This window comes from Momordica charantia (assembly GCF_013281855.1).
Source record: "Momordica charantia cultivar OHB3-1 chromosome 2 unlocalized genomic scaffold, Mcharantia_2.0 BLBB01000002.1, whole genome shotgun sequence".
Taxonomy (NCBI): Eukaryota; Viridiplantae; Streptophyta; class Magnoliopsida; order Cucurbitales; family Cucurbitaceae; genus Momordica; species Momordica charantia.
The window spans coordinates 507,109-528,935 of NW_028275160.1; the positions used below are offsets into that span (position 1 = coordinate 507,109).

The 21,827-nt window shown below is 33.2% G+C and overlaps 3 protein-coding genes across 9 annotated transcripts; 1 reads left to right on the forward strand and 2 right to left on the reverse strand.

Annotated features, from left to right (window-relative positions):
* Positions 1-1,766: 1,766 nt before the first annotated feature.
* On the reverse strand, positions 1,767-4,220 carry LOC111021277 (transmembrane protein, putative (Protein of unknown function, DUF538)). Its single transcript, XM_022298173.2, has 2 exons — positions 3,518-4,220; positions 1,767-2,119 (listed from the first exon to the last, which is right to left on the reverse strand). The coding sequence occupies exons 1-2, from the start codon at positions 3,992-3,994 to the stop codon at positions 2,075-2,077; spliced, it is 522 nt and encodes a 173-aa protein (XP_022153865.1). The 5' UTR covers positions 3,995-4,220; the 3' UTR covers positions 1,767-2,074.
* Positions 4,221-5,954: 1,734 nt separating this feature from the next.
* Positions 5,955-7,339, reverse strand: LOC111021200 (non-specific lipid transfer protein GPI-anchored 6). Its single transcript, XM_022298066.2, has 3 exons — positions 6,910-7,339; positions 6,722-6,817; positions 5,955-6,207 (listed from the first exon to the last, which is right to left on the reverse strand). The coding sequence occupies exons 1-3, from the start codon at positions 7,235-7,237 to the stop codon at positions 6,077-6,079; spliced, it is 555 nt and encodes a 184-aa protein (XP_022153758.1). The 5' UTR covers positions 7,238-7,339; the 3' UTR covers positions 5,955-6,076.
* Positions 7,340-13,216: 5,877 nt separating this feature from the next.
* LOC111021231 (RNA-binding KH domain-containing protein) lies at positions 13,217-20,104 on the forward strand. 7 transcript variants are annotated; one of them, XM_088121088.1, is made up of 11 exons: positions 13,217-13,368; positions 13,771-14,123; positions 14,671-14,993; positions 15,628-15,753; positions 15,915-15,969; positions 16,042-16,124; positions 17,253-17,330; positions 17,427-17,480; positions 18,066-18,200; positions 18,297-19,482; positions 19,567-20,104. In XM_088121088.1, the coding sequence occupies exons 2-11, from the start codon at positions 14,096-14,098 to the stop codon at positions 19,851-19,853; spliced, it is 2,355 nt and encodes a 784-aa protein (XP_087977214.1). In that variant the 5' UTR covers positions 13,217-13,368; positions 13,771-14,095; the 3' UTR covers positions 19,854-20,104. The 7 variants fall into 7 exon arrangements, with proteins under 7 accessions (XP_087977214.1, XP_087977212.1, XP_087977213.1 ...); XM_088121086.1 differs by having other exon boundaries at positions 18,297-20,104; XM_088121087.1 differs by having other exon boundaries at positions 15,924-15,969; positions 18,297-20,104.
* Positions 20,105-21,827: the final 1,723 nt, after the last annotated feature.

A 21,827-nucleotide genomic window follows, 5' to 3' on the forward strand; every position in this document is an offset into this window, starting at 1 on the left:
TTGCGATTAATTTGAATCATCGACACCAAAAACGTTAACGTTTATTATGAGTTCAAATATAAATGATCAAATGAAGAAGAAAGATCAAAAGGCACAGAGCAACTACAGGTAACTTATTGAGTTCCCTCATGCGATCGTTCCCAAAGACGGGTTAGTGACTCCTCTCTCTAAATCTTTAGTTGCTTACGGAAGTTGCTGATAAAAGCTTCAGCTCTTTCATTTATATCGTCTTTCGCGTCCCTCCCGGTCGTCGACATTCGCTTGCTTCTGGGAAAATCTGTGTCCTTGTGGTTGTTCTTGCTCTGGGTTTGAATTGAAATATCTCTGTAGGTCTCCATTGCAGGTAATTCTTGATATTGTGAGAGAAATGTGTGGTGGTGAGCTGGTGAGCTTGGGAGTGGAAATGGCGTTTTATAGGCCAAATGATAAGCAGAGCCAGGAGTATATGTGATGAAGTAAAAAGGAAGCAATTGGGGGGGAAATTAAGCTGAGAAAAAACGCCAACATTTGGTAATAATCTGCACTATTTTATATTCTAAAGTTGGTGAATGGAAAAAGAATTTCAATACAATATGTTGAATTCCCCACGTGGGATTCAACAAATAACCTAATACAAATATCTTCTTTATTTGTTTCTTAACATGGAGCATATGGTTTTATTTCATTATAATAAATTATTTGTTGGGTACAACAGCAAAAGGGAACCACTTCCATTATTCGAATGACATTGATCCGCTATTGGCCAGAGTCTAGACCCGGTTATATATTTATACACCCAATTAATAACTTTAGGAAATAAAATAATATTTAACAAAAAGAATTAAAAATACCAATATAATAAGCTTTAATAAATTTTGATTTAAAAACTAAAAATTAGCCTATCTTCGCTTGTTCCAAACTTTAATTGAATGTTTCAAATTCAGGGATCGAGTCCTATGGCCTATCACTATTAGGGGTTGGACTAAACTAGCCTAATCTGAGCAGTATTTCAAATATTAATTCGATAATACTTTTAGCATTTTTTGATCTATATACTTTTTCAAATTTTGTCTATTTAGCCATCGTATTTCGAAATATTCATTTTAGGCGATACACTTTTAAAGTGATCGTTTTAGTCTTTCATTTTATCTTCTATCTCATTTTTATGAATCACAATTTTAACATGATACTGTATCGTCTATACTCAATATATTTCTTAAAAATATAGCCACAAATTTATACTAAAAGATTTCCGTCGTGAACATAACTTAGTGCTAAACTTTTACAAACAAACACCAAAATGGTTACTTTAAAAATTATAGCGACCAAAACAAATATTTAAAATGAACCAGTACATAAATTAAAATGGATATTTCAAAAATACAAGAACCAAAGTGAATCGGAAAATAATATTTTAACCTAATATTTTCCGATCACTTATCGACTAACCAAACACATAGGAATCAACACAAACTTAATGAAAACCAAGCTAACATCAAATCTTGGATTAGAATTGTGGCAATCAGCTAACATCAATAATTTTTTGTTGAACCATGAAAATGCCTTCATCTTCATTTTCATTAAATTTGAAAGAAATCCCGTTCTTCAAATAATGGCAAAAAAATAAATAATAAAAAATAATGGAACATGCAACACATCCAAACACCACCCAACATTTCCTTGAAGATCACAATTAGCCAAATCTAAGAAACATTGAGACAATTGGAAAAGGTTTTTCTTGTTCGGAGACTGTTGGGATTAATTCGGTGATCTTTAATCGTTTTAAATTGGCAGCAACAAACTACAAGACGTAGGCAATTCATTATAGTTAATATAACATGTCATTCACATACATGGAGTTTATACTTCCTCAAATGCCAAAGTTTTAGGCATTTTTTCTGAGGATCAAGCTGAAGACTCATCCACTATTAACATACCATCATAGTCATATCATAGGTCTTCCAAGATAGACATTGATATTTGACGTCTAAACTGAGACCAGAAGCCTAAAAACTGCTAAACTTTTTCTTCTTCTTCTGCTCATTTAGATAATGCAGTAAGAAGAACTTACAGAACTTGAACAAGTGACGAGCAGCTACTCGGTAATTAGCATCTGGACGTCATCCACGGGCGCTGGGAGCTGTGAACACCAAACGAAAAAGTTTTAGTATGATAGAATCACTCTCAAGCATATTCAATTTGACACCCTTTTCTTAACTTAATTAGGTCGCATTTTAAACTTAATGTAGCGTATTGGTTTGTGATTCATCTAAAATTAGAACACAAAGAAACATCCCCTGAAATAAGTAACTAAATGCCAAAGAAAAACATAAATTAGCAGCAAGCAATAAGTGAGGAAAAATGAAGGGCGGGGGTCAATCCAAATCCAAGCAGATAAATAGAAATGTAAAGAACTGAGAATTATTGTATTAGCACATTGGAAGATCAAACCGTGAAAATAATCATATTCATGAGACATTGTTTCATGAGTAGAATTTGAAACAATAACATAGGTGTGACTGATGGGATATAGACTCAGCTTCGCCCCTCACTAACTTCTATTAACAGAGTTGAGGTGACAAAATGAAGGCAGTTCAGATTAATCTGGTTAGCTGTTCACTGAAGTTGAGCCATGTCCTGAAGAACGATATACAACAATTGCAGGCCCAATAACAATGATAATATAATTCAAACTCTACAAAGATGTGGAACTACAAGTTCAGTTTTCTTATAGCAGAAAAATTCAAAAGAGAGACCACCCAAATGGTTCAAAATGGTTTAGTTCTATAAAATTGAATCAAATCAAACCCATCAAACATCATGATTAATACTTACTAATTTTCTACCACGAAAGGTTCAGTGCAAAAAATGACTAAACAATAGCTATATTCAGCTCTGGATTTCCACAGCACTTGTCGAAGTATATTAACTTCTAGGAATTTTATTTAAATGTTATATCTTCAAAGAACGTGTAAAAATTAGAGTGCTTTCGAAACTTATTTGAATAATGTAATACTTTTGCTCACAAGATAATAACTTGAAGACAAAGGATGATGCACTGCACTTGTTTAAAATCAACACTCCAAAAGAATATTCCACGACGTTACAGAAGATTCTTTCTTCAGAAACTAAAATTAGGAAAACAAAATTTGCTTTTCGAAACATAAATTTTACAGATCAAAGTTCAAGAAACAGCAGCTGTTAAGGTTTAAATTCTCTTCAACTGATTTCTTCTAACAGTCGAGTTCATAATTATTGGCACGCAAGATTTCTAACTTTACATAATCCATCATACTTGTTGGACAAATTACTGTCTAATAGATTTCGCTGGATTGAACAACTACAAAACCACCAAAATCATAGAGTTCTAAGCATGGACACAGCGGAACGAATCACCATGAATTGATTTGATGATAATCAGGGAAAATAACAAAGTAGATTTTCAGCTCCAAAAAAGATTCTGAAGAGAAAAAGATTGCAACTAATAACCAAAAGCTGAAAAGGATTTGAAAGTAGCAAGTGGCGGCGGAGAAGATACCTCAAGAATCCGTTTCCAGGAAGCAAAAGCAGAGCCGAAACCATTGTCCCTGCAGGAGTGGACGGTCATAAACTGGTCGATGTCGAGCTTCTTATTGATAAACCCGACCTGGAAGTAGATGTTATCAGAAGGCGGCAAATCGACTCTGATTTCCTTGACATTCAACCACAGAAACAGTTTCTGGACCTCGATACCGTCCAGATCAGTGATGGAGCCGTATTCGAGCTTTCCGGAGATGGTCTTGTCGTAGTAAACCAAGTAATCGAACTTCACGTAACAGGGTTTCGCCAAATGAACGGCGAATCGACCATCGGACGAGAGGGTGTAGTCGGTGACGGAGTCAGGCAGAAGGCCACGGGGGAGCCCATATTTGGGGAGGATTTCATAGACACTAGGAGCATCGGATCCTGACACAGAAAGCCAAGAAATCGCGGCCAAAACGATTAGACCCAGATGAAATTTGGGGGTCGGAGCCATGCCTGGATTGTTCTTCTTCTTCGAGGAGATGGATTTGATTCGTGGGTCGGGAAGTAGAAATGAAGAGCGCAGTTGATTTGTCTGCGGTGCGTTGGTTTTTCTCGAGGGAGAGAGCGCTACAGATATGGAATTTTGAGCGTTGGATTTGGGAATTGTCGAATTGGGAGATGAGAATCGGATAAAGTTGTTGCTTTGCTTCTTGTTGATCAAGATTGGATTTGACCAATTGTTTAGCTAAAAATCTCGTCTTTGTTAAGCGGCAAACCAAACCAGCCTCATTCCGGTAGTTTAATTGGTTGTTTTTGTTTGCCTAAATGTATTTAATTATATTTTAGTTTCAAATTAATCCTTATTTAGAAAATAAAATCTATTTAATCTCTGGGTTAAATCTTCCAACATATGCGGTAAGATATCATTAGGGCTTTCATGACAATAATAAATCTGGTCTAAATAATAGCAAATATGTTGCAAAATAGTACAAATGTAAGAGTTCATATATCAAACTTGTCATATTTAAAAATTGTATTTTCATATAACAAATTTCAAATATGACAATTATATTGAATCTCTTGACATTGTAACTCCATTAAATCCCATAGTAGTCAATTTTGTTAGGAATATGTTAATTACTTTTTTTAGGAAAGAATATGCTAATTAATTAAACGCCAGACGGTAGCTCGTTATTCACATTTTTAACGTGTTAGGTTTATTAAATATTCTTAATTATAATTAAATTAAAAACATAGCAACATTAACCTATACAAACAACTACCTGGAAGATTTTAAAACTCTCACCCCACTCGTAAAAAAAAAAAAGACAACTGTCTAATTGAAACGAATTTTGAATCCATAAGATTGAAATGGCAATTTAACATATTATTTTTATTTAATAACAAACTATAAAATAAGTAAGATTCTGTAGTTAAATTTATCCATTTCTTCTTCTAAAATAAATAATTTGCATGTCAAATTATCTTTCTTTTTTTTTTTTTTTGGAAAGGAAAAAAGGTCATTTGACATGCAAATTATTTATATAGAAAAAGAAACAACGGTGAGCTTCTTGATAAATGCCTCGGGAATATAAACAATATCAAATTACGATATCAATAGCCATTTTTCAAATTTAGAAAATGATTGAACATTGGACCTAATTTTCCCATGCTTTTAAGTTTTAAGATTACATTTTCCTATTTTTTTTTTAAAGCAAAGTAATACCTAGTAAACTCTTTCCTTTCCAAAAAAGAAAAAAAAAAAAAACTGGAGGATAGTTATCCTTTTTAAAGTTCAACAATGAGTCAGGAGATCGAACCATTAACCTTAAAAGATATCAATAATTTTATTTATAAACGGATATAATTTAGATGTTCACCCAACAATTATAACAGAAAAAAAAAAGTTCATTATTCACCATCTTATCAAGCATCAGTCATGGCCATTTTTCTCCACACTAGTCTTGTATCGTAAAATATTTGATTTATGGAAAAAAACAATTTTTGTAAAGTATAACTGTAAAAACTTAATGCAAAATCTTTGTTAGGTATTAGATAGGATCGAACTTACAACCTCCTGATTGAAGATATTATGTCAATTACTCCTGAACTATGCTCGTTTTGGCACAAAAATAGATATTATATCTAGAAATTTTTGCATTCAAATTTAATTAAAATGAATGTCCAACCTATTTTCATTACCGGCTACAACATTAAATCAAATAAATAACCAACCAACTTTTTTGTCCCTTCCACAACTTGTATGGCTCCTCCATAAATTGCCGTTAAGATTGAGAATTAGACAGTAAAAGAAAGAGAATACAGTGTCACTATATACTATAGGTTACAAAAGTTTAAGATAACCATAAATGTAAGAGTTATCAATAACAACCACATTATAATTAATTAATTGTCATTTCAAACAATTTATCTCAACATGGACGATATAATTAATGTTAGGAAAGCATGCGAAGACAAAATGATTTTATGATTAATTGATCAAACACTTTATTTTTGCAAAGTTGTGAATCACGTGGGTGAAACTTGAAAGAGAGTTTCATAATTATGGAGATGAGAACTAAAATTTGAACTATCAAATACAAATTAGTAGAAGCAATGAAGTGAAAAACCAAAGGAATATCTCCACGCCGAACCATTGTTTCCTCATTCCACCATCACTTTTCCCTTGTGGATTTTCTCCACTTTTTGTAGAATTCCCACTCGCTGCAACAAACACACAACAATTCCACACCATAATAAAAAGGGGTTTTTTTTTTTTTAATTTTTAAGTAGATAAAAAATATTTGTAAGATTCACTCATTTATTTAGGAGGGAAGTCTTCTTTTTCCTAAAAACCCAAAAAGTAAATTTCAATCTTATTTTAGTTGAATTTTCAAAATGTCTATAAATTTTAAATTTAAAACGTTATTTTAGTAAATGCAACTACTTACTCAAAACTCTCCTTAGTCCACTTGTTTAGCTCAAATACATGCCTCACCTAGGTCAACACATTAATGTACAAGCTAAAAAATCAAGGTATCCACTTTGCTAAATTGAAAAATATCAACGTTGATCCAAAATGGGTTTTTTTTGTTGTTGTTGTAATTAAGTCCAGGGAAAAGATAGAAAATTTAGAAGTTTAAATACCAAAATAAAACGATTTAAAAAATTGATGAACCAAATTAAGGATTTAGAAAAGAGAAAAGAAAGATTAAAGAGACGAAGGAATTTTCATTACCTGCAGCTGCTGAAGGAGTGGTTGCAGCAGTGGTGTTATTTTTAGACCCCAGAAAGTCCTTGGCTTCTTGGGAGTTTGGCGGCAGATGCAGAAGGTCTAATTCACATACAGAAGGTGGTAACAACAAAATTATTATTATTTGAATTTTGTTATGAAAACTAGAAACCAAATGGTTACGAGTTAATTACCGACGCATTCGGCTATGTCGGCAGGGGCATGGCAGGCAGTGGGGAGTCCAAGAGCAAGAGTGAGGTTAACTTTGAGGCCGAGGGTGGGGTCATCACGGTCCTTTATCAACACGCAAAGACATTTCTTACTCTTTTGAAGCACGAGCTTGAGGCCGCCGCAGCAGTCCGGCGTCGGCGCTTTGGCCGCCCCGCCCACGTACGGCAGGCATGTGGCCAGCCCAATCACCTGGTCCGCGCACTCCGCCCTGTCCTGCTCTATATTGGACCTCACACAACCCACCAGAAGCACCACCACCGCCAACGCCAACGCGCACCATTTTGAGCCCATGTTGCTAACTGGGCGAATTGGGAGAGCCGAGCCAAGATCAGTGGGTTTTATGCTCCCATGTGGTGGGCGCCGACGGAATTAAAGGAAAGTGGGTGTGTGGTGGATTATGGCTTAGCACTTATTATCCCCTCCCTCCACACCTCATACGTTGTAGTTACATAATTGGACACTTTTCCCCTCCCTAGCTACACCTTGTCTATATCTACCGGTAAAAATATCAGTATTACGAGAGTATCATATTGTATTTGTTCACAGTATAGTTTTCTCTTTATAGATAATTTTTTAATGTTAATAGACCTCACATCATTTTTAATACGATGTTGACGTTTCTAGCAGTGAATGAAATGAGTATCTATACTCCCGTACCTAGTATAGTATAAGAAATTTTCTCATCTCCACTAGCTTCTTGTCATAAAATATGAATGATATTTATGTGTTTTTTTATGAGTAAGTATTTTGTGAGTAACTATTTACTACTTATCACCATTAAAAAATTCCCAACTAAGAGATAAATGTATAAAGGAAGAGGGAGAAAATAGAATAAATAGATGTCAATCTTTTTAACCGTGGTAAATAAGGATATGTACTTATTAGTCGCTAGTCCAACAATCGACTTAATTAAACTTTTGATGAGTTTAGCAGTGATTTAACATGACTCATTACACCTCTCTTTAAATTTTTGTAGTTTTATTTTTGCCCCAATTAATATTATTCCATAACCATAACTACTCGTTGGATTTTTATATAAATTTTCAGATCGACAAGTGAGTAAATATTGCTAAGTTGAATATAAATCAAGTAGATTAGGCATCCAATTAGTCGAAAAGAAAATTTAACCTATTTTAATGTGAGTATTTTTGGCATGTCGTAATTATTATTATTATTGTTCCATCGTTGTCATGCTAGGCTTGAATGGCACATGGAGGTCCATACTATAGCCCTAAAGAAATTAAAAAACACTACGGCACGTATACAAATATTATGTTTATGTATATAAGGATCGTTTCTTAAAGACAGAGAGATAGAGAGAGAGAGAGGGGTGAGAGATGATGGAGTGGGGAGCCAGCGCTGAGCTGTGCGTGAAGAAACTTGGTTGATTAGGCAGGCAGCACAAATGTACATTTAAGAACCAACTTGGCCACAACCCCACAGAAAAAAGAGAAAAACGAGTCGTCACAACCAGAAAAGGTGGTGTTGCAATGAATATGAAGTTAGCCACCACCATATATTACTGCTGGGGCGGATGATCTATATGTACCAGTGCTTTAAAAAATATTTAATTAATAGTATATATTGTGTTTTATAGGCCCGTTTGATAATGTTTTCGTTTCTAATTTTATCTAGGAAATCTAAACTTTTGACAAACTATTTACGTTGGGTTTGTTATAAGCTAATGCAAACAAAGTCTCAAACTGGCTAGAGAAGAATATGATTCATGGTATATACATTAGCACAATTATCTCTGTTAATATAAGCTATTTTGGGTGAAACTAAAAACAAAGCTATGAGAGGCAGAACTATGACTAAAGTGGACAATATCATATCATTATGGAGATATTTGGGGTACGATGGGTACCATTGTCCTTAACAATTTATGTTTCTTGTTTTTCATTTTTACGAACAATCTTAAAATTGTATGGTTTCTGTTTCCAATTTGTTCCAATATAATTAAAGATTGTGTTTTATCATTCTTGAATATAATATGATTGTTGGGATCATGCAATACATTTTTATTTATTAAAAAAGAGGAAACATAGATAAGAGATAACGTAATGGGTTCTTAATGACTTAGTAGGGGGCTTTCTATTTTGATTCACCAAAGTTCGTATTAGATCAAGTTGGAGTCAATTCTATAATTCTTGTAAAAAGTAGAAAATATGATCTATTATTTCACGTTTCATTATCTTTCATAGAACATTTTGTTTTGTATCCCATTTAATAAACTTAATTGGATAAATTATAAGTTTGATTCATAAATGTTGAGAGTATTGAAATTAAAAAAAATATATCCAAAATAGGTCTTTTATCTTTTAATTTTTGTATCTAATAGGTCTTCGAGTTTTTAATTTTATATCGACATATTCAATTTATTATTCTCTTTTTAAAGTTCAAAAATATATTGTACACCAAATTGAAAGTCGAAGATAATGGATTGATTATATTTAAAGAATATTTATCATAAATATTTTAAAGTTTAAAGTCCTATTGAACATAATATTGAAAATTTAAAAGAAAAAACTTGTAATCTAACCAAATTGAGTATCAAAATATACCAACTAACTAAATATGTGTAAATGTGTTGAAAATTATTTTTATATATACAGTCTTAACATAGTGTTACAATTTTCAGCCATATAAGAAGTTCGTTTTGTTCCTCTGTACGTCTCTGTGATGGATAAATCCCCATGAAAAAGGGTTAATTTTTGTTACCTTCCTTAATTTTGAAAATTCTACCATAATATATTATGGATGAAAATAAGAAAAAACGAACCTCCAAAATTCAAATCCACAAACTCTAATATTTATCCTTGAAGTTGACATAAAAATGTAACTAAAAGAAACCATGGTTATTACTACAACTCATGTGAATTTTAGAAACAACGAGAACAAGGTGTCTGGCCTAAAAAGTGTCCCTTCATAATTATCTATTCAAAATTGCATTGCGCCTGGATAAAGCAGGATCAACAAATCTACATGAACTCGTATTTACTATACGTTATTTCGTAGGTGTACGTCTTAATAGTTGAACTGATTTCAGATTAGTTGTCAATTTATGGTAAAATATTTATGATTTTTCTATACTGAAGCAAAATCAATCTTTTAATAAAGCATATAACAGAAAATTTTACTATATTGAATTTTATTTTCTTTCTTCAAGTTTTGTTTGAAAATAAAATTTCCTCTTTTTGCTGCAAGCAACTTATTTTTTAGATTTTTTGATTAATCCATAATCAGCCACATTCAAAGGAGACGAAAAATAAACTATTGAAACCTAAAATTAACAAAAGTATGTTAAGTACGTAAAAAGTCCATAGTAGAATATTGAAAAAATGCTCTAAAATGGCACTAATAAAATAATGTAGTATTTTATTTGCATACGTGTTTGTGTTTGTGTGTTTCTTTCTTCCATGTTAACTTAGACAGGACGGACGTATTTGTATAAAATAAAAAAAAAACAATTATATGTGTTCTTCTATTACTCAATTTCAAAACAATATTGCATAATTTACTTCATCATTTGAGTGGAAATAAAATATGTTGACCCAAATGACATTCCTCTCCTTTCTCTCAATAATGAATGGAGATAAGTATCATAGAGTAGCATAAATGTGAACAATACTTCGTGCTAGTTTTTTATATGTAGGATAGAGAAGTGTAAAATGAGAGTTTTTTTTTTTTCAATTTAAAAAAAAATGAAGAGCGGATAAATTATTAGTAGTGGTCAAAATATTTTTAGCTAGTAATCAAATTCCCTAAATAACAACACTATCACATCATATTTAAACTTTGTAATCTTTATAAGATTTATAATTCAATTTCTATATACTACCCCGAGCATAACTCACCAATCACCTTTTTGAAGGTGAAGGTTCAACCTCTCCTAACCAATACTAAAAAATTCAATTTTATATATTTTCAAATATGATATTCACACAATGGATCGATCCATTTCAGGTTTAACTTAGAGTGTTTTTTTAGGAATAATACTTTAGTTTAAATACTATTTGAGTTCCTCTACTTTTTGATTTTGGTTCATTTTGTTCACTATATTTTAGAAACATTCATTTTGGTTATTGTAATTTCAAACTTTATTCATTTTAGTCATTGTACTTTCAAATTTGATTGTGTCTCTACACTTTTAAAAAGCGACCAATTTGGTTCCTATTTATAAAACTTTAAATATACAAAATTTATACACAATGGAAATTCTTGGATATAAATTTATGACTATATTTCTAACAAAATTATTGAATGGGAGTATCATGCTAAAATTATGATCAAAATAAATGAGATAAACATGAAAAAGAAGTGATCGAAATGGTCACTTTTTAAAAGTACTGGGACTAAATTAGATAATTTGAAAAATAGACTAAAATGAACGAAAGTTGAAAATTTAGGTACTAAAATAGTTTTAAACCTAATACTTAATTGATCCGACAAGCATGTCTATACTCGTAACTTCCAGCCTATGTACCATACTACTTTTGTCCTCCCAAACTACCGGCAGGTCACTAATGTCCTCGCCAAAGTCATTTTTCTTGGAACTATAGAGAATTTCATTCTCATTTTTCTATCAAAGTGGGTCATACTACAACATTATTATTATTATTATTATTATTATTATTATTATTATTATTATTATTATTATTAGATTATACGTGAAAGTGAAACTAAACCTTTTCATTTAAGTACAAGTAAAGAAAATCAATTACTTTTTTTTATGTTTCAATTCTAATTTCAAACAAAAATTTCATAAACATGATATTCAAAATTTTAAACAATTCTCTATGGTTCGGCCTACTAAAATTGAAATATCTTTGTCGGTAAGAATAATTTGTTTTGTTTTGTTTTTTTGTTTTCGGACTCGATAATAATAAATTGATTTTGAAAATAGTAGGGTTCGAAATTTGAACCAATGAAAGCGACAAAACATTGTTTATGAGGTACAAGGGCATTCATGGTAAATAGTTGATTTTCTAACACAACTTATGACGTACCGCATTTTGGGATTTTTTTTTTAACTTATTTTCAAAATATTACTTTTATCAAATTTATTCCACAACTAATTAGAAATTGTTGATGTAAACATTATTTTTTGACGAGTTTAGAAATTATTGGTGCAAATATTATTTTTTGAACAAGTTTAGTAGAAGTAATATTTTAAAAATAAGTTCTAAAAAAAGTCATAACGATCTAATAAAAAACATTTATTGGAGGTTTTTTTTTTCTTTTCTTTTCTTTTTTTTTTTTCCGACAGGAGTAATTAAATGTTAAACCATTAACGGCGTATGCAAAAAAGAAAAAGAAACTGTGAAATTCGTTTGTGTCCCTTAACAATAGGATTTTAAATAATATTATTTTATAAACTAGCTTTTTCAATTTTATTCTACGCATCTTTTCTAGTTTTCTGTTTTCGAGGTTATGTTATTTTTAGTAGGTTTCAAATTTCTTAATGTCATATTTGATCGCTTAGTCAAACTTAAAATAAAAACAAAATAACAAATAGTTTGAAAACTATTTTTTTAGTTTTCAAAATTTGACTTCCATCTAAAAGATGTTTTAAAAAAGTATAGACAAAACAAAGAAATACATAGATGAAATAATGTTTATAACCTTAATTTTCAAAAACAAAAAACAAAAAACCAAATAATACCTAAATAATTTTTTTATTTCTGAAAAAAATATTTTTAATTCAAATGGTGTGAAATAGATATTTGAACATCTAACATGTATGAGATAAATATAAAAATATCTAAGTGTGAGTAAAATTTTGATAATGAGAAAATATGTGTGCATATATATAACAAAAGTAGGAAGGAGGGATTGAATCTCCGACCTCTAACAGTTGAGCTAAACTTGTTGACAAAAAAACAATATATTTGATATGACAAAGATTTCTAGACTTTTTTTTTTCCTGTTTCTCTTTATGCGGTTGACGGTTATCAAAATTCAAGAAAAAAATATATTTAATACATGCAAGCCGTACTAAACAAAAGCATATAAACAGTAGTAAAAAAAGGCCAAAGCGAGCTATACCCTCCCACATTGTACTAAAAAAAACAATAATAAAAAAACAGCAAACATATAAATTAGGGATAATTTACTTTTAATTATATGTATATAAGAAAAGAAAATCCAGTTGAATAACTTGGGCTCAAACCTTTCAGCCTATCTCGTATAGCCGGCCCAGGGCCAGACTCAGGCCCATTCATGTTGGATACTAACTGCAGAAATTGTCGCAACGCTGGACGACAAGTCGGCCCAGTGAGCTGAGAACAAAGGTGCCCGACGGCCGACGGGGAAAACCTTGTTCTGTAATCTGTCTAAAGCCATTTCCCGGAGCACTGGGTTTGCCGCTTTATGTGCTGCAGCTCGTCAATGTTTCGATTCTGAAGAAGATAGCGGTTCAGGTACTTTCATCTCTCCATCGCCTGGTTTCTCTTTGGTTCTTGAGATGACTTGGGCGTGGAAAAGAAAATGGACTTTAATCGTCAAATTCTGCACCCCCTTCTCCCTAAGCAAGCACTAAATAAACAACAAAGTTGTATTTTGCATGTTCACTTTTTATTTTATTTTATTTTATTTTATCAAGCTATGTAATTCCCATGGGAGAAAGAAAGCTTGAAGTAATTAACTTTCCTAATTTCGTTTAATTATATAATTTTATAAATTCATGAATCACGACATTTTTTTTTCTTTAGCTTACTGAATGGATATAATATTTGTGGGTTTTCTTAACCAATGGGTTGGAAATATCGTGTTTTAGAGAATGCATCAATGTGATTATAATGTTATGTGTGCTATGTCGACAGAAACGGTTGTTCCCTGTTAATCAAAGCACAATCGAGTTTTCTTGCAGTGGTTGTTTATATTCCTCCAATAAAACTGAAGATTCAAAAGAACCTTTTCCTTCATAGCACCACAATCTTGATTAGGCCTAATGCCACCTTAAATGTCTGGATAAACCTCCCCAAGCTTCACGATGAAGAGGCATCTCCAAAAAAAATGTGATAAAAAAAATGCTCTCTTGGGTCTTAAATTCTGAAGGTGATACAAATTACAAAGTTCTATCCTGAGAAAAAGCTGAAGCTGCAAGAATCTTGCTGAAATATTCATTAGGATGTTCTTCCTCACTTAATGCTCTCTTGCGTCCAAAATTCTGAAGGTGAACTTATGCAAGTAGTCTGCTGCATAGAATTTGGTTGTGGAAATGCATTTTACTGACCCATTGTCAAATGAGCAGAACATACTTGCAGTAAAAATTTATGGATAACTAAACTCAGCTATTGATATTGATTAAGTTACTAGGCATCAATGTCTGATTTTGCTATACCTTGATACCCCTTTCTGTTAACCAAATTTCATTTTGTAAACTATTATAAAAAATTATTTGAGTTCAAACTATGGTGGTCGCCTACTTAAGATCTAATATTTTACGAGTTACTTTGGCAACCATGTAGTAGGGTTTGGTGGTTGTCGTGAGATTAGTAAAGATACGCTAAAACTGGCTTGAAAACTCATGGATATATAAAAAATAAAAAAAAATAAAAAATAAAAACTATCATAAAATATTATTATACACAGGGCTATACAAGTTTCTTGTTCCGTTTAATATATTATTCATTAATACTTTACAGAGAGTGTAAAATGACAGTTTCAAGTTTATATGTACTCATTATTTCTTATATATGCCATTTTCTTATGTTGTTAAGGTGATTGTAAAACAATGAGTGCAGAGGTCGAGAAAACATCTCATATTGAACCTGGAAATATGAAAATGTCTGGAGCAACTATTTCATCTCCTGCACCAATGGGAAGCCAAAAGGTTTCCATGTTTGCAGCAAAGACTGGATTTGTTATACCAAAAAACAAACTTTCAGGGTCTTTGGTTCCTATCTTTCGAGTGAACAAAAAATCGGGAGGGAATGAATCAGTTAATGGAGAAAATGACAAACAGGCACAAAGAAAAACAAAGTGGGGTCCTGATTTAACACAGGATACTGCAGTCAGAAAGGGGAGGCTCATAGCTTATCAGGTATTTGTGGAGCTTTCTCTTTCTCTTTCCCACCCTTACACTTTTTCGTGTTTCAATGCCATTTGTTCAAGTTACAGCTCACAATCACTAGAAAATGTGCTCCTTCATCTTATTTATTTTGTGGAGCTTTTGAAGTGCCACACTTCACTATCCAATGTAGGCGTTAATTTGTTTTAGGTGCTCTCTGGGATAAATTCCTAATCATATCTCAATCCTAAGCCTTCTCTCTTCTAACCATCACTGTAACTTCTGATATTTGGTATTATGATTTGCATTGTTAATATCATTTATGCCAGTTACTCCTTTACCAGTAACTTTGTTTCAAGCATGCCAATAAATATGGCTGGAACAGAAACACTACGGATGGAAAAAGGAAAAGAAATAAGATTTCAAAACTTCCACCCTGAACAGATTTTTCTTTCTTTGAATTGAAATATTATTCTTTTGAAACCATCTTTCACCCATTTTCATATAATAGTTGAATATTCTCGATTTGATACTATTTAATTTCCCTTTTCTTATCTGGTTCTAAAATGTCAGTGTCTTCTGTGTGACTGTTTTGCATGGAAGATTCCCATTCCAGGTGCTACTTAGTGACATAACTGCCTCTATGGTTAATACATATTTTGAGCAGACTCGATTGGAACAAATCACTGAACTCCTTAAGTCTGGAACTTTGGAGGTTCCAGAAACACAAGATTCAGCATTAGGAGCTGAGAATGTAGAGGATAAATCCCCTGGATCCCAAGCAAGTGATAAGGTAAATTTCAGAGCTTATATTATTTCCACAGACTGTTTTTTATTTCTTTGGATACGGAGCTGCCATTTTAAGAAAATAATAATAATAATAATAATAATAATAATAATGAAGTTGTATAACTGTCATTATTTTTGTATGATTTTGATGTATGCCTCCTTCAGAATATACAGGTGCAGAACACTGAACTTTTGGAACTTGAAAAACGTGAAGTTATTGGTATGCTTAGTTTCTATTTTGTCCTCAAATTGAGATTGAATCCTATCTATAGAATTGTCCTTGATGTTTCAGGTGAAATACTGAAACTGAATCCAAGTTATAAGGCCCCTCCTGACTATAGGCCCTTGTTGAAAGAGGACAGGTTTCCTCTCCCGGTAAGATTGGTCTTGGATAACGTTTCTTCTGTCCAACCTTTTCCGACATTTGGTAATGCTGTTGAACCTAAAAACATATTAACCTTTAATTTTATTCATTCTGCCCTTTAAGGATGACTACGTATTTTGTGTCTTGATCATATCTTTTACTTGTTGCGTATGGGATGAGGCTTGGAAGTATATCTAACTTCTTTAAAGGAAAAACTAAAAAGAATATTTTCAAATGAAAAATTACAAGAAAGTAGTTAGAAGGATATATATATATATATATATTTTTTTTGAGTTCAGGTTGGTGAGTGTATCAAATTATAGCATTGTTATTCTTGTTTTCACAATTCAATCATGGTCTTTTAATTTGCCCCTATCACATGAGGATCATTCACTTGATTTATAAATTAAAATCATGCTAGGAAATTGTCCTTAGCTTAATGATATATACATAGAGATGTATATTTATCAAAATTCAGTCCAAAATTTATGGAACTATTTGTAGATGCAATTCTAAAATTGTGTGTTTCAACATTTGTTTTCCTTTTCTGAATCATAATTTTTAATTTTTATTGAAAAAGTTGGTGAAGTAATAACCTTGATGAACGTAATGAACTGTTTTATGAAAAGAAATGAATTCAAAAGTAATTTGAATCAACTATAAAATAAAATTAAGTTAAACTGATCATTAAACTTTCTATGAATATCTAAGATCCTTAAAATAATTTTAGATATTTGGAAAGCGTGCTGGAACTAATTTGAATATACTACTAGATTTTATTATATCATTTTTTGGGGAAAAAACATGATAAATCATTAACCAAAAGCACTTGTAGTTGGAGATGCTATTGGTCTGCTTAGAAAGGTTTCGAAGCCAAAATTTGATCTTAAAGTTGAATCAGAAAAGAAAGAGTAATGCTTGCTCTCCATGTGTGCTTAAATTGTACTCCATATTGCCTATGAGGCAAGGGATAAAAGGCTGGACGAGATCTCACAATCATCTTTCCTAACTTAATAGTTTAATGTGCTCTAGTTTGCTGGAGATTTTTGCTCGGTCACTTGTTGAGTTCCCTCCGTTTGTAAGCCTTTTTAGACCAATTTCAGCTATTATTTCCATAACCATGTGGAATTTACGTTCAGGTTAAAGAATATCCTGGTTATAACTTTATTGGCTTAATATATGGCCCCAGTGGTGAAAATCAAAAGCGATTAGAAAAGGTAAGCAAATCATTTTAGACCATAAGATGTTCTACTGAAGATTATCTCCATTTTCCTCAACTTTTAATACATGTTTTCATTCGCCTAACGTATCAGGAGACTGGAGTCAAAATGCGAATTTGTGGTATTAAAGCAGAGACAGGTGAAAAGGTAAATCCCCTTGACCCATGAAAGTCGTAATATGGTCCATATATCAGTTATACACGTTCTGGTGTGTCATCTTGTTCATATCTTTTATTCTTATTGCATTGTAAACTAGACGACTATATTTTAGAAAATGGGGAAAATAATTGGTCACCAAGATGGAGAAAACTTCTAGCAGTGGCAATATAGTGTCATCCCTTTCTATTCCCCTGCAAGTGGAACGCCACCTTAAAAATTACAGAAAATAAGTAGTATTTTTTTATATATTGATGATCAAGTGTCCAGGCCAAATTTATACACAACTAATCTCATAAGACAACCACTTAACCCTACAACCCTACAACATTTTATTGTCAAGAAGTAGGTGGTTACTATGAGTTTAAATCCATTTCCCAAAGTCTCTTTTTACTTTTTCGCCGGTCTCAAAGACCAATAGGTTAACCTATGGTGGTTATTTTGTCTATAAGTTAGAATCTGTCCTCTGATAATCTCTCTGAAGTCTGAAGGCACCTCAGGGATCTTTAATTTTGCTGAGATTTAAAACGTGAGGGAGATGTAACCTATAGTTTAATTTGTCCCCCTCTTTTGCAGGACGAAATTAAACCAACTGATGGACATGAAACTCAGAATGCTTATGAAGAGCTGTATGTTTACATGTCAGCTGATACATTTGATAAAATCGATGCTGCAATTTCTGTTATAGAACTCCTAATCACTTCAATATCGGTTAGTCAATTTCTTCAAGATAATGAACTAATCTCTTTCATCTAATTTGAGATAATTTCTGCTCATTATTGATAATTTCTCGACTTCTTCTCACAGGGTAATCTGACCACTGGTTCCACATTTTCTGACTTGGTTTCTACGGAGGTAAGCTCTTCCAGCCAAGCCGAGGGCACTACAATCTCAAATATTGGTCAGACTCCGGTGCCAAACCAGGGAGTTATGCAACAAGTACAAGTTTATGCGCCAACTTCTGTCCAAGGGCAGTTTCATTATCCTAGTACGTGGTTCCCAGCAGGCCCTTCTCACAATTTGACGCCTGCTCCTGGATTTATTTCCCCACAAAATCCTCCATCAGTTAGGAACAATCCAATCCATTTGTCAACACCAACCTCAAACATTTCTAATGTGCCATCATCATTTGCGCGTCCACCTACTCAAATTCCTTTCAACCCAGCTTTCCATGGCCCTCCTGTTCATCCTCCCAGACAACAGTTACCTGTACAAGACTTGCAGCAACCTTTCATGACTCAAACCAGTCATGTTGGCCAGTCCAGAGTTCATGGTTTGACGATTCAACGGCCTCCATTGGTTCAATCTAATGTTTCAAATCCTAACTTCACTGGTAGCGGTCCATTACCTTCAGGACTACTCCCGAATATGCCAGGATCAGCAGTTCCCAGTAGCATTCCACCAGCATCACTGCCTGATCGCCCATTGGCACCTATCATGGTTTCTACTGGTTTTTCTGGACCCACAGTTGGCGGTTCAGCGTCTGTGGGTCCAAATAACATGGGACAGACGGCTCTATCACTTGCCCCACCCTTGGGACCTCATACAGCTCTGCCGCACGGTGTTAATTCTTCTGGCGCAGCACCTGCAAATATGGATGTATATTCATCTTTTCCTTCTGGACCATCCAACCCCCAAGCAACGGGCGTTCATACAAACCGCCCTATTGCAGCTCCAGTGCCGTCACCTCAGATGGGGCATCGCCCACCATTTTCAGTGCCTTCAGCACATAACCCTGCTGGCAACTTCATTGCTGGATCTGCTTCAAACCTTCCAACACCACCTACAAATACAAGTAATTTTACATTCCAACCACGTGGTCCACAAAATCCACCTACTCAAACAATTCTCAATTTAAACATTCAGAACCCTTCAACCGTACCTACATTGCAACACCCTGCATCTGGGGCACCCTCTTACCATCCAGCGGGCCCAAATTTTCCCAGAGTTGGTAATCAACCATTTCCTGGACCCCAAGCTGGCAGCCAGATAGGTAATAATCAAATTCAAGAGATTGCAGCTTCACATCCTATTGGTATGCAAGCCTCACCTAGACTTCCTGCTTTCCTGGATCCAGGGCCTCGAACACCACTACATCAGAGAAACTTCAGTCCAGCCATGCAAATGCCAAATTTGCCAGGAAATTTTCCCCACAGACCAGGGAATCCCATGCAACTTGAACAAGGTTTCCCCATACGAGCTACTCGACCTGAAGTCCGCTTTGCTCCTCCACAGTTTGGTGGCAATCTGACGTTTTGTTCTGGTAAGCCACCTCCAAGTTCGGGAGGGCAGCAAATTTATGATCCATTCTCCCCCACATCTGTGTCAGGCGCACAACAGCAGGGGAGGAATCCTGCGAAATGACAACTGACGAACTGCACCAGGTTTTGTTAAGCCAGGCTGCCCTGAGTTTATTGATTGAAATTTGTCACGGATTCTCTGTATTCAAGTTTTACTAAAAAGAATGTGAAAAATTACCCTCGCTTCTAACGGTGAACGATAGTTTACAACTTCTATGGTGCACTGGGTTAGATTTCACTTATTTCCATAATATCTTTAAAGTTTCTAGCTTCAATGATTACATTACATGATATAGCCCTTGTGGTCTTTTCCTATGCATCTTTGTGTTGAATGCCACAGTTCTGGAAGCCGCTCCGAGTCTTAAGAGAGACATTTCATACTAGGAGTGCAAGATTAAACTGACAAACTAAATCGATTTGGTTGGGTGATAGATTGGTTCAGTTTGATAAAAAAAAAAAAAACGAACTCCATGAATGTGTCTATATATTTATTTGTATTTTTCTAAAACCCTTCTTTCATTTTTCCTTATCCTAAGCCCTTCGGTCACCGGTTCGTAGACTTCTATCTTTGCAGTTGCTCTTTTTTGCCCAGCCTGCCGCTACTTGACCTCACGCTCAGAAATCACCAAACCGAGCCGACAGAATCGTTGGTTTACAGTTTAGTTCGATGCAGTTTACATTCTTTTAGTGGATTTATTTCGGGTTTTGCCTATGGTTTTAAATATCTGTCGACACATTGACATTTCTATCGACATATCTATGTTTTTATGAGTTCAACATCGACCTGAGGAGTAAATCGACATTTCCATCATATTAGAATAAAATCTACAAAATAAAAAAAAATCAACAAAATGTCATAATATATACCTATATTAATATTAATTATTTTTTAACTAATTTAGAAATAGGAAAATGTTTATTTGTTAAATTAAATATTTTTTATGATTTTTTTTAATTTTTTTAATTTTTACAGAAATATCAATCGACATCGACATTTTATTGATATTTCCATCGATATTTTTATAAAAATTGAGACCTCGACATTTTGATCGACATTGACATTTAAAATCTGGGCTCAAACTGAGACAATAACTTTTTTAGCGAGACCATCTGTTTAGTGAACTTTAATCCACTATTCTCAAATCTTCTTAACATCCGGAAGTATCTTCTCTTCTTAACATCCAAAACTATCTTTTCTATATTCTGGCAATCTCATCCGACAATTTTCTTATGAGACATTGGAGGGCCAAAACAATGAATTATTTTAATCAAGTTCAAACACGAAAAAAATCTATGCAACCAAATCTTTTCTCGAATTTAAAACCGTTGGATGCTTAAGAAATTGAGGCACTGAATCTTGAAAAAATACGAAGCAATACAAAAGAGGGAGAGAGGCATGCAGGAAACCGTGGTTCTAAATATCCACCGACACGTCGACATTTCCATCGACATATCCATGTTTCACTGGGTTCGACATTGATACATAATACGATGGATAAATCAACATTTCCATCATAGTACAAGAAAACCAACAAAATATGAAAAGTATCAACAAAATGTCACTAATATATGTATAATATTAATATTTATACATAATATTAATATTAGTTATATTTAACTAATTTAAAAATAAGAAAGTGTTTATTTGTTAATTTAAATATTTTTATTATTTTTTTAATTTTTTTACAGAATTATCCATCGATATCGACATTTTATCTATATTCCGTGTTAATAATATTTCCATGAAATTGATAGCTCGACATTTCCATCGACATTGACATTTAAAGCCTTGTTCACAACCACCGTTAAATTTGTCAAAGAGAGAGAAAAGAGGGAAAAAGTTGGTAGGAATCTCACATTGAAATTTAACAGCTAATTACTTTTTCCAAAAAAAAAAAAAACCAGAAAACCCCCTCTTGGAAACTGAAATATTTAACTAAATTATGACCACGAAAAATGAGATAAAAAAAAATCTTGGCAATAGCTAAATATTAAAAAGAGAGAGAGAGAGAGAGAGAGAGAGAAAAGACTGTTTAAG